Here is a 13,482-nt window from a genome sequence, read left to right as displayed (position 1 = left end):
AAAGAGAAGAGAGGAGGGAAGAAGAATTATGTTATTATTATCACTATAGTACTTAATACCAGTTTCGATTTATAATTGACACCAGGTTAAAATGCGCAATTGGAAATCGACGATCGACGCACGCGTTTTATCCGATCGCATTCGTAATAAACGCCGCTGGCTGGTCGCAATTTATCATCTCGAAGACGCGAAACAACGTGAAAAAAAAATTGCACCATTGTTAGAAGCTTTTGCGCGATGAAATTTGATCGAGTTGCATCGTTTATATTTCGGATTATTAATCGCCGGGTTTTCAAAGCCCCGCTCCGATATTTCGCCGATATATTAATGTAAACTATATATATTCCACGGCTTTAAACGAATTTTAAATGAGTGTTTTCAGAACAGAGCGCCGATATTGCAAGAATTATCTTTTGATCGAAATAATCTCGCTATCCAATATCGGCCAGTCGGTCTGGTCTACTGTAAACCGTTATTTATTCGGCGCGATCTACACGGTGTCCCAGATTCGCCCCAGACTTCCTTTAATGACGAATTCTTCGCTGATATTGCAGTCGACTTTATCGAAGAAATTTAATTGGAGGTTATTACTCGCCGCAGTTTTGTCTTAATATTTATATTGAACACCGCTCGGTAAATGAAATTTTTAATTAAAGTTTTGAAATAAATACGTATTATACCTAAGAGATGTGTCTCTCTCTGCTGAAAATATTTTACTTCAAAATATGTATTAAAAAATATTTTTTTGTACAATCTAAATTGAATTTTATGAGTTTGCACGACACAACCGTTTACATTTCTTTCTATTTGTTATAACATTTTATATATTTTATAATCAAGATCGTTCAATTTTTTCAAATCTCGCTAGAAATGCATTTTAAAGTTCAATATTGGTTTGCCGTGCAGAGAGTATATGAAAACACGATGCGCGCAGTTATTCGGTCGCCATTTTTTTTTTTTTTTTTTTTTTTTAATCGTAGTTTGCTAAACTGCGAACTCACGAACTATCCTTTTGCGATTTTTAATGGTCGAAAATGTCCGTGTGTCAATATTACTGTCCATTCGTTCAAAATATTTTATACATATATATATTTGTACACACATATATCGTCGCCTGTGACGCCACTCGCAGGATTTGGTTTAACAACTCGACGCAATAGCTCTTGATGCATTCTGCTGCATTTTTGCGCAAACACGGGAAACATATCGGTTACCGTTATAAGCAACTAAATGGATTACTCGGTATACTTATGCTTGCGGTATTTATTTCATCGGTTACAAACAAAAGAAAAATCGTTTAATATTACGAGAGTATTTGTTTTTGTTGTTGAAAATCTCTCTATCTCTGCGTGATGAAAACTTTTTCACATTGTTTTTTTATTTTTTATTAACAATATTTAAGATAGTTGTAGATGTGTTTGTTGCATATACGCAAATGATTTCTCTATTGCCGTTGCATTAAAAAATGGAAACTAACAGAAATCGTAAATAAAAAATTGCGAGAGGCGAATCTCGGTATCTGTAAAATTGTATAGAACGAAAATAACGCATCGCGCCGAGACGTAAGAGATCACTTTAGGTAGCCATTAAACGCGCAAAAACATGTTCGAATATAAATGCAATTCAGAAGTTAAAATCTCGCTCGCTCGTTGTTTCCCCCGGAACGTAAACGCAGAAGATAACATCTCTCGGGTTTTATGTTAGCCAGAAAAAAAAAAAAAAAATTATGGCTGATAAAAAAAAGTGCTATCGGGATTAATCGTAAAATACGTCGAGTTGCGCGCCAGTTTTGCCAGTTATAGCGTAAAGATATCAGCGTTTTTAGCTGAGAAAAATCCTTCCACCTGCAAATATAAAACCCGCCATTTTCCGCAAGTTGAGCGCTTGCATCCCTCTCTTTCGCGCGTATTTAAATAAAGTTGCTCGCGAAAACACACAGAAAGAGAGTATATATTCGCGAGAGAATATTTCTTTCGCACATCTCTTAAATAAGATCCGCGCGCGTTGATGCGGACGTAGTTTCTCTCTTCTCTTGCAAAATCCGAACGAATATAAAATCGCCCGAAGCGCGTTTGCAAAAGAGAGATGCGGATCTCTCTTTCGGGACGAACGTGACTTAAGATCAGAGCGGCATATTTTAAGAACATTTCTCCCCCTTTCCCCCCCCCCGTCCGAGTAAAATGATATTTTAATGCTGAAACTTGCTTTTCCGTCGCGGAAAGTTAAAACGACGGGAGCGGCGTATGAGAGAACGGCACGTCCGCGCTTCGGTTCGGTCGGGAACTTAACGCGCGGCGATGCTTAAAATGTAATACGGCGGCAGCTTAAATGATTGAGCTCCCCCGACGGGGAACATGAGCACTTAACAGATCCTCGTGTATTCACAAACGAGCTTCTTCCGCTAACGGCGTTACCGGGGCGCGATGCGCCTAGAGATTGAATCTTTCAAAGATCTCGTTAAGCGTGACGCACAATGGCTCTGTGCGAGATGTTTGCCGCCCCGCTCAACTTGTGAGAAATCCGGGCTTTATAATCCTCCGACATCGAGGCATCGAGCGCATTGTTAAACGACGCGTTTGATTTAATTTTCACAAGACAAACTATCTGCCTAATTTTATTTCACGGAAAATTGTGTATTTTCGTTACGGTGTATGTTGTGCAAATATAAACACATAGTTGCGGAAAATACGTTTCGCTTGCCGACAAAAGGAACGAAATTGCGATGTTAATTGCGTTAATATTACACGGCTATTTCAACACACACCGATTCATACAATTTTACTATATCGCGTCTTTGTAGAAGATACGGTTGCACACTTGAATTCTTTGCAAAAGTAAAAACTTGATAATAAAATACATTATCAAGGTTTTTTAAAAAAATACGAAATATGTCAGTCAATAATATGCAACAGAATTAAATATGACAATAACAAGTTATTTTCTCTTATTTGTAATAAAAATCGGTCAGACGTAATTAATTTGAAACAAGACGTATAGAAAGAAGTGTAGTCAAAAATTTAATATAATTCTTCTTCTTCTTCTTCTTCTTCAACTTGATACTCGTAATAACTTTCCGGCAATAATTTTGCAAGTATCATTTACAGTAATATTGCAATATTGTGTCTGGTACTTTACACGCGTAGTAAAAAGACTCGATAATTAACTTTTCCAAGCAGTCGGCATAAAAAGTGCGTGATTTAATTAGAGATCTCTCAGCGTGTGAAACTTAAACTTGTAGAAACTCGAGCTTATAAAAAAAACATTTCAATCTCTCGTCTAAGTAAATCTAATAATTTGATAATTTACTTAATCGGAAAAACACAAGTATCAAAATTGTTAAAAATATTTAAAACAGTTTGTTAAAAAATATTTTAAATATTTTTTAATTTATAAACTCACATATTTCTACAAGCTTAAATTTCACTAAGTTGACGCTGAGAACAATCTCTAAAATAATAAAAATTTACGGTAAAGACTCCGATAAAATTTCCGTTGAAGAAAAATCGCTTCGGTTAAACAACTGATTTTTTTTTTCTCCCTGTTCGTATTTTATATGCAGAGTGTCCCAGAGCCGAGCTCAATTTTAATAATAGATCGTTTTGCAAATTAAAGCAAGCTATATTCGCGAATAAATTATCGTATCTTTAACTCCAGACAAGCTGGTTTAAAAAAGAAAAAACTTCGTTGATCACTTTCAAAAATCCTCTTGATTTTATTTTCACGACTTCTGAAAACCTTATCGGACGTACGGATTGTTTGATTGAGAAGAGAATCGACGGTTTTAGTGTATACCCCTGTGATCCCGACGCTATGTCCGTGTTTGAGGTGACAAACGGCGCTGTCAATTTCGGTCGTGCGTCCTTTGAACCGAAGAGAAATCCCTCTCGGGAGACAGCGCGATCCTTCCAGATCGATGGACGCTTCGTGGACGTCTAACGGATGACACGACGGCTGTGTACAGACGTGTGTACACGCAGTACATCGTTCATACGCGCGCGAACACGGGAACGCGCGTATCACACGCACACCACACACGTCACACGCAAAACACATACGCGCGCGCACGCGCGCGCATGATCAGACGAGCAGATGATCGAACACGCATGTAATAGAGCAGTGCGGCTGGTTCGACCAATGAGATGTGAGCTGCGGATGATTATATTGAATCAGACTGTTATGGATTTTCGGGAAATTAATTAGGAGAGAAATCTACCCTATGTAGATCGTAATATAAAAAAACTGGGTTAATTAAAACAAATTAAAAGGTATTCGTTTTTTTTTTTTTCTAAAAGTTCGGACGCCTAATCTACGAAATGGAAATTGATTTAAAAATTTTTGTCCGCGTTAGATATCTTTTATTTTTAACACACTAGCTTCACAATGAGGGAGGAGGGGAAGGGCGGCAAGAGGAGCTATGCGGATAATAAAGTAAGAGTAAAATAATTTGACAATTTCCTTTGTGCGATTAAATTAATTTTCTAAATTAATTTTTAGCTTCATGAATATTTGTGTGTGTGTTACAAAAGTATTAATTTGTCAATATAATTGAAAGTAATTAAAAGTAACAGTTAATTAATACTCATTAGATTCACTAATTAATGACGGTAGACAGTAAAATTTTATATCTTGTGAGTTTATGCGTGAAGTTAAACTTGAAATAAATTTCCTCCCAAACAACACTTAATTAATGAAATAATTTCATTAATAATTACTACATCTGCAGTATATTTTACGCCTATCGATGTTAATCGATGCAATGTATTTAAATTAGAAACCAGAAGATAATGCGCAATTGAAATAATTAATTTCGAGCAAAGCTCCTCGCACATTGCAAATTAGTAAATGGAGACTAATTGTTAATGAATTCAACGTAATTTTTGTACATCTAAAGCGAAATAATCGCCCGAGCGAGATTTCAAAATCGTAAGTGCATCCCTGCATCTTTCATCAAGTGTTTCATTGCAGAGTTGTAATTAATACTTTGTGTATATAAACTTACAAAATATTATAATAATAATAATATCGTACGTTACATATATAAACTTATACAGAATATAATAGTAATATCACTAATGGATCAAATTGTCAAGTAACTTAATATTTAATATCATAAACATATCATTTAGTGATTGGTTGTGATAATTAATTGGTTGTTTTCGATAAAATAATATCAAATATATATTATTTAATAAATTAGGAGAGCATTATTAAAGATTGAAGAGAATAATATCTCTTTTGCACTTGATGATGTGCACATGAAAAAATGAGAATTTATTTCACACATGTAATTAGCATATTCAACTTTATGTATTTTATTTATTTAAAAGGATTATTATTGTTGACGCGAACAATATTTTACAACAACAAGCTGATTTCATTATAATTAATATGGTGATTTCCACTTTTATTCAACATTTTGATTTTTCTATTAAATTTTCATGTTTTGTTTTCGATTCACATTTTGCAATCGTCAAATGCGTTTAGTTAATATGATAAAACGTTAAAATGATAAATAATACACGTTTTTTTCCGCAAGACATAACAATAATTGAATACGTTTTTCAGATAATGACGCTAATTTCTCATTCTGTCAGACCGTTCTCTTGTGCAACGAAAAGACCTTATCTCCTCTCAACGAATATTGGTTTTAACATTTTAAACGGACCGGTAATAGAATGGTTACGGCATTTAAATCGTCGAGTAGAACTTTGCAAATTTCACGAGCGAACTAATTGCGATATTACCGACCTAAACTCCTCATTGATAGCCCCATTCTTTTTGTCAATGTACCGTGAAGTTTTCGCTTCAACGTGATGTTTCAATTCTGGTTCAACGTAAATGACATTCTCGTTAAAAAAAAAAAAAAGAAACAAAATTGTAAATTAATTTCAACTGCGCATCAAAATTCTTCTAATTCCCTAATTTAAGACGTGTGTTTCTTTATACGTCACATTTCGACTAAGATATCGCGGAGAAAAATGTTTGTTGCTGAACTGGCAAGAAGATTAGTTACCATATGGCAGCAAGAAAAACTTGCTAAATTTGTTGCTTCACCAACAACACTAAGGTGAAACGAAAATGTATGCAACACATCTCATGTTCACGTATAGAAATGCACACACACACACATATACGCGCATATATTTTTTTATAATATATAATGTATGTTTCTCTTGAATTGGAACAAAAGCCTCCGGCTGTATATATTGGCAACCGCGGAATACCGCGTAACAGTCTGATCGACAAATCACCCGTTCGCGAAGCTCTCAGCGCTCGAACGAAGCACGCGCGCGTTCTAATACACACAGCACATATACAACGCGGGAACGTAACACTTCTGTGCCACCGAATTAAACAGCGGTTAATTGCCGAGAATTAGTAATTGGCCCGCGCGCGAGCGAACGGGATGTAGCTAGAGCAGCAAATATTAAATATGTGCCTTTTGACTGCGTGAAATCTTGCCTAGGGTTATGGTCGCTCTTCGAGAGGGAGAGCTATAGCTCGCTCTGTTAATTACGTGTATATGTACACGCGCAGATGTGTGTGTGTTTGAGCGCACCCGTGTAGAGAAACGGAAGGGGAAAATATAAAAAAAAAAAAAAAAAAAGAACGGGCGACGACGGGAAGCGAAAGACGTGCGGCGCGCGTTTAGGTAAAATCACCTCCTTCCTCCCACTGATCGCCATACCGTCGCCATAAACTATGGGATTGGACAACAATTTTCATGTTGCGACAAAAATTATCTCCGATTATCTCCCGTGCCGATCCCGTTATAGAATCCAGCGTTATGGGAAAAACGAGTTAATCACAAATGTTGAGCAGTGTAGTTTTTCAGTAAATTAAGTTTGAAATGCGAAGTTTCATTGTTGCTGGCCCAGCTGTGTGCATAATTCATTTTTTTTTTTTTTTTTTCCGTGAATTAACTCACTTTTGCATAACCCTGTTCGGAAAGAAAAAATCTTTGAGATTAACGAAATCATCCGATTGTTTCAATTTCTTGAACATCCATTCATGACATCGAGAAATGGAAGATCGGTATGGAGATCAGTGGAAAAATCTGTTGTTGAAACTATTATCTCTCCCTCGTTTTATATAAGATGTGTTAACACGCCCCAGCGAAGGAGTTTCTTTTTTCATTAACTGCGGAAGTTTATAACTTGAATTAAAACTTTGTCACTCTCTCTCTCTCTCTCTCTCTCTCTCTCTCTCTATCTCTCCCTCTATTTATCTCTCTCTCTCTCTCTCTCTCTCTCTTCTCTGGTCGTGTTCGCATACGCTCGCGCGTGTGTATGAAAAGCGCGTATGCGACACATCGCATGATCTTTTATTTCGAGATATGTTTCCTCGTTATTATATTGACAGTAAAAATAGTATGTTTTTTTGTCGATATACATATGTGTACAGGATGCTCTTCCGACGGCCGCTCTATATATTTCCTTTTTTGTCCATACATCTTCATACCAGTTTACAAACTAAGCTTTTTAATTAAAAAGTTAGAGCAAATATACGAAATAACAAAATTCATTAGCGTTGTTTACATTTAATGTGAGTTAAAAAGTAGAGAGTAGCTCGTGTTGTTTCACTGTTGAAAGATATATATGTGTGTTTGTTTTTTTTGTATTAATTTATTATAGTACACTTTAGTGTGCGTGTTAATCTATGAACAATTTTTTTTATCTCTTGTTATAGTTTCTCTGTAATATAAGTAGAAAAGCTATATCGAACGCGCGCGTTTAGACGCTTTTTTTCAGATTTGATGCTCGAATGACACACGTGGTTCATCTGGATCGAATTTCGTTTTTCGTTTTTTGGCAAAGTTAACAAACAATTTTAAACGCGGTTTCGACGTAACAAGTAACAAACATACGATAGAGTTGAGCGCAATCGCATCCTCGGTGTGACGAACAAAAATGCGTCTTTCTCTTTGTACAAAATAAAAAAGAAAAAGAAACGTCGGGAACGGCTGCTATTTAACGTTTTATCGTATCTTTTAAGCTGAGTGCGTATCACAACACAATATCGGCAAATGTGGTGGCGCGCGGCAAGCCGCAGGCATCCTGTATATTCGTATCTTGGAAATGGAACAGCCAATATTGTTTCGTGAAAAGAGCAGGTCAAAAACGTTACATACAAAACAAGTGTGTAACAATTCGATTTCCAAGTCACGTAAAGGATATCGATTTGTTCCATCTTCAAAATATCAATATATGTATATACGAAAAAAATACTTGTTTTCTTTTCTCTCCTTCCACATCTTCTAGAAAATTTTCCGTTCTCGTTTCTGTTCTTTTTTTTTTTTTTTTTTCATTTTTTCGTTTTCCGTTTCCGTTTCGTTAAGCCGTTCTCGCGGCGCTCCCGGCGGGCGAGCCGGTGCGCGCCTTTGTAATACGCACCTTTATGTGTGTCGACAGCTCCGGAATCGACAATAATCCAACGGTCTTTTACCATCTAATGCCGGGTTCCACGGCGCAGACCAACAAGTTTCATACGTTTTATCTTCAGCAACGCGGCGAACAATCAGTCACTTGGGCCGATATTAAGGTCAATCATCCGCTGGACTACGAGAGCATAAAGGAATACAATCTCACCATACGAGTGGAGGTACGACTCGTTTTATTTTTTTTTTTTTTTTTTTACATAAATTTATTAACCGGTGTGGCCAAAATGACACTACTTTTTTTGTTGTTTGTGTTTATAATAATTTCAATTCTCACCGTTGCTTTTAATTTGTTCAAGCTAAGTGCGATTTTAACCACATCGATTAATTTCTACAAGGGTTGTTTCACGCGAAAACTTTCCGACAGTTTAACCGACCGACGACAACGTCCGCGATTTCGCAGTGCAATATCTTCGCGGAATAATTATCCCGTCGCGAATGTTCCAAGTTCGTAATTGCGGTCAATTTTATTCCTCAGAATAATGGAGCTCAACAGCTGGCCTCTGAGGCGACCGTGTTCATCATGCTGGAGGATGTCAACGACGAGATACCGCTGTTCACCGAGCGGGAACAGGAAACCGTACTCGAAGGTGAACCCGTGGGCAGCAAAGTCACCCAGGTGAACGCCATCGACAAGGACGGGACATTTCCCAATAATCAGGTAGATCGATGTCGAGCATTAATGCGACAAAACGAACCGATATCCATCGGAAATTGTACGAGAGACAATTTGCTTCTGAGCAATTATACCGTTGATTAACTCGTAAAACCACGCGCGAGAAATCTTAACAAATATTGAACAGGAGGATCACTTACAATTTTTCCGATATAGTATTTTTTTCGTCAACGAGGGGAGAGAATGTGGATTGTTTTTTTTTTTTGTTTTTTTGTTAAACAAGACAATCGACGATTCGAGCAAAATTCGAACAATTCACGCCGCGGAATCCTTCGCCAAAACGCAATGGGGGTGAAATACGGTAGCTAAAGAGAGATTAGAGTTCGGGAATATAATGAAAGATCGAGGAATACACGTACGACAGAGGCGGTCTCTCTTTTCCCATTTCTTTCGCCGCGACTATCGGATTTCGAGCGGATCAATTGCAGAAGGATTGCACACCGGAGTCGTACAAAAGGACCAAAGAAATCGTATTACGTTATAGCGGAACACTTGAGCGGGGACTTAAGAGAGAGAGAGCTCACTCGTCCAAGACCTTGATTGAGGGGGACAAGGGGGAAAGGGGGAAACAGAAGATGGGGAATTGGGAAATAACGGATGGGAGGAAGAGGAGGAGATGTAACAGAGGGCGCTTTGGACGTAACACAGCCGCAACTTAGACTGTCGCGGCGTCGAAACTTTAATGATTTCATGCGCAACGCGAACCGCGTTCCCGCCTCTGGGAACGTTATAAACTCCGGTTAAACGCAATTTCGACGATCGCGTTTGAGCGGCGTTGAATTTATCACGTATGATCGCATTAGTGTATATACACCCCCTCCTCAGATGCATATGCGGATATATGCCATTGCCGATGTTTAATCGCGCGATTATCGTTCGTTTCGCCGCTGCAAACCCGCCGTTGCTACGTTACGGAGCGCATTTTGTAAGCGCCGATGCAACTGCGATTATCCGGCGCGAAACACGGCGCGGTGAATATTAAGGCACCACCAGTTCCTGGAGGCAAAGCGCGCGCCAGATTTTCCGGAGATATCACGCACGATGATACGAGCTTAAATCGGATTAATTTTCTCTCGCGATTGGAATTGTTTCGAAGGTCGCGTAGAAAAGAAAAATCCGTTCTAAATTTGTTTGTTTGTTTGTTTTTTTTTTCACAGAACGAAACAAAAAAAATCGTGTTTTATTTCTTTTCTCATAGATTGATTTGCTTCAATTCCGTATTTATAATTCCGGAAAAGTTTTTTAAAACGTTTGTCGCGGTGTGTTATTAAAAAAAGTTATTGCTAACACGCACTTATTGTGTGACAACTAAACTTAAAAAATTTTGCTTACATTTTATTATTTCCGTAATGTACGTCGAGTAGAGAAAAATTTTCATTTTCCTCAAAGAAAGTTTCACATATATGTGTGTGTTACATGTTAAAACATTTAAATCCAACTGCTTTGATCCTTTTTTATGAGAAACAGAAATGAACAGTTGCTTGGATGTGGAAAGAGTAACTGACGTGCGCTTTTCCGCCGCACAACGTATATAAATTCGTCTTTTCTTTATTAAACAAAACTAAGACCGCGAGCAGCTTCGCGAAAATGACGCGCAACGCGCGGTTTGCTAAAAAAAGAGAGAAAAAAAAAGAAAGAACCTCACCTCATCTTGGCGCAACTTCGCACAAACGGAAGCGAAGCGGTCGTGAAATATCGCGGAATTTCCGCGGGAAATTCGCCGATTAGGTGGCGCGAGATATACGCGCAACTGTAAATCTCGTCGGTGGTGGTGTTACGGGGAGCGAAGTCTTTCGCGCACGATGGATCCGTCAAATATGCACATTCCATTTGCACGTGCAGCAACGCGGGATGAGTTTGCGGGATGGAAGTGCGCGCTAGGCAATGTCGGGACACACAAAACGGACATCATGAAAAGCGAACGACCGATTCCCGACATGTGGCCGAGCGGCAATGTAATCGCATCGGCGAAAACTCGATATCGTCTTTGCGCTCCCCTCGTTTGTTCGTTCGTTCGTTCTTTCTTACGTCGTTATTGACAAAAAAAAAAAAAAAGAGAATTTTGCAACTACGACAGAAGTAAAAAAATCAATACAAAGGAAACAAATCTCCGCGAGAACATATAACTTTCATATTCCGCGTTAACAAAATCTCGTTCATTTATTTCGCTGAAAAGAAACATCTGATATTTATTGACTTTTAATCAGAAGTTTGAAAATTAATTCAGAGAAGAAAATCTTATGCCATTTGCAATTTTTGTCGCGATTCTTTTTTTCTTTTTCTGTTCACAAATCTGTATTTAATTTTGCGGAAATTTTTTTTGAATTCCAAGACAAGGTTAATTTAATTTTCTCAAATGTGAGCCACGTAACAAGAAACATTTGTTAATGTCAGTTTACTCAACATTTTCCGCTGCGTTGCGTCGTCACCTTTAATTAAAAGCGCAACAAAGAGCACGAAGTAACTTGCAAAGACCAGCTTTGAAGAAAAAAAAAAAAAAAAAAAACTTAGTTCGTCATTACTTGTATGTTCTGCGGTGACATTGTTTGCGCCGTTTCATCAAGACGGAAATTGGACGGCACAAAGACGCGTGTGTGTGTTCGCGTTTCGAACTCGAGTCCGAGTGAAAATCGCGTGCGAGAAATAATACACTCGATTTTCTCGTGTGTCGCGAGATAACCACTCGAAAGTTTTGCCACTCTCTCAGCGTCATCGCGCGCGGGCATTTTTATGCGTTCCGCGTGCATGCTTTATATATATATATGTGTATACATACATGCATGCACTTTAATATGAAACACGGAGTTTCCACGAATAAAGCAAGTCGGATTGTAAAACAGGTCATACGCCTGGTGATATACTGCGCGACGACCGGGAGCTTGTTCCGGGGGACGATACAAAGAGCTGTGCAAGTGTATCTCAAAAGAGTTAAAAAGCGGTTTGCGAGATCAGTTAGTTCTCACAGACACACAGCTCCGCGAGTTTTACGATCGCCACCGTTAGAAAATTGCAATGTTCAAAAAATGTGCGCTTGTTTTTTTTTTTTTTTTTTTTATGTATATCTTCCGTATTTTATTGCAAAGCGCGTATTTTCCACAACTCCGCGGCGAGATTGAAGAGGAAAATCGCTCCGATGTACAAAACGCTCGCTGTCGCATCAAGATTATTACATTAGAGAGCTGGGGCAAACCCGAGTAATTCTCCGCGCGCGACGCGGAGTTGTGGCGGTCTTTGTCGAGTTTGCGCATGCAAGAAAACGAATGTCAATAAACTTGGCGTTGTTTATCTAGGTCACGTATTACGTGGTGGACAGCGACAGGAACGAGGGCAAGGATTACTTCGAGATCAACAGGGAGACCGGCGAGGTTTTTACGAAAGTAATGTTCGATCGCGAGAAGCAGGGTGCTTACGCTCTCGAGGTGGAAGCTCGGGACGGCGCACCTTCTGCACGACCCAACAGCAACGGCCAACCTAACTCAGGTAAGTGGTGCGGAAAATTTTATTTAAAAGCTTCCTGCGCGCGCGCGCGCGCGCCACAGTATTGCGCCGTCGTGCGCGCGAACAATAAATTCCGCAAAATAATACATTGTAAGAGTTTACAATTTTATATTCAGGCGCACGCGAATGGCCTGGGAGCTTGCCAACCGTACGAAATAATCATATAAACGACAGGATCTAGAAAGGGACCATCTATATTGCTTGAAAAAAACATCATAGTTTATAGACGTGTTCTGATATGTTTTTTCAGCTTTGAGAGATGCGGATAATATTATTTTTAAAAAAAAAGTTTATCTCTTAACAATGCAGAAAGTCATGGAAAATTACTCGTAATTTTTATATGGAGCGCGCGAGAGAAGATTAATTGTATAGCTGAGATAAGCTATATAAAAAAAGAAGATAAGGCGTTCGCGTGTGACTTTGCAAACTGCATACAGGACTTCGTCGTACAACACTAAAACCGCTGAGACAACGGAGATATACGTTTTGCTTCCGCGCGGGCGTGTTTTAAAAATCTGAATAAATAAGGGAATGTAAGGATAATATTTATATTCATGTGGAGTGCGTGAGGATCATACAGAGTCGTTGTATATAAAATTCAAAAGGGCACGCTTTCAAGTTTATCGCGCGCGATCCAGCGAGAAAATGTCACGTAGTTTCCGTAGGAATTTTATAAATTTTATGATTATTTCTTCTTCTTTTTTCGCGAAATGAATTGCAGAGATATACATCGCCGCATCTCTTTTTCTCAAAGGAAAAAGACGCCTCGGGAGATGCCACGGTTTTCCTCTGTTAGCAAATCTTGTTAACAAACAAGATGAGTCGCGTCGAATTATTCCAATTTCGAACACGACGACGTCGATTTTCCTCT

General features: G+C 38.5%; 2 protein-coding genes across 2 annotated transcripts in view; both read left to right on the top strand.

Moving 5' to 3' along the window:
• Positions 1 to 8,519, top strand: part of LOC109851782 (neural-cadherin-like) — a 66,978-nt gene extending 58,459 nt beyond the window's left edge. Inside the window, exon 11 of the mRNA XM_020422206.1 lies at positions 8,412 to 8,519. Coding sequence (XP_020277795.1) covers positions 8,412 to 8,429 — 18 coding nt within the window. The 3' untranslated portion in view covers positions 8,430 to 8,519. The remainder of the gene's footprint in view (positions 1 to 8,411) is intronic.
• Positions 8,452 to 12,792, top strand: LOC109851736 (neural-cadherin-like). Its single transcript, XM_020422097.1, has 4 exons — positions 8,452 to 8,601; positions 8,916 to 9,098; positions 12,404 to 12,593; positions 12,728 to 12,792. Exons 1-4 carry the CDS (start codon positions 8,452 to 8,454, stop codon positions 12,790 to 12,792), a joined length of 588 nt encoding a protein of 195 aa, XP_020277686.1.
• The last annotated feature ends 690 nt before the right edge of the window (positions 12,793 to 13,482 follow it).

This window comes from Pseudomyrmex gracilis, unplaced genomic scaffold (genome assembly GCF_002006095.1).
Source record: "Pseudomyrmex gracilis isolate BER0280 unplaced genomic scaffold, ASM200609v1 scaffold_20, whole genome shotgun sequence".
In the NCBI taxonomy this organism is placed as follows: Eukaryota; Metazoa; Arthropoda; class Insecta; order Hymenoptera; family Formicidae; genus Pseudomyrmex; species Pseudomyrmex gracilis.
The sequence above is the reverse complement of the archived record's forward strand: the minus strand, read 5'-3'. Positions and strand labels throughout refer to the sequence as shown.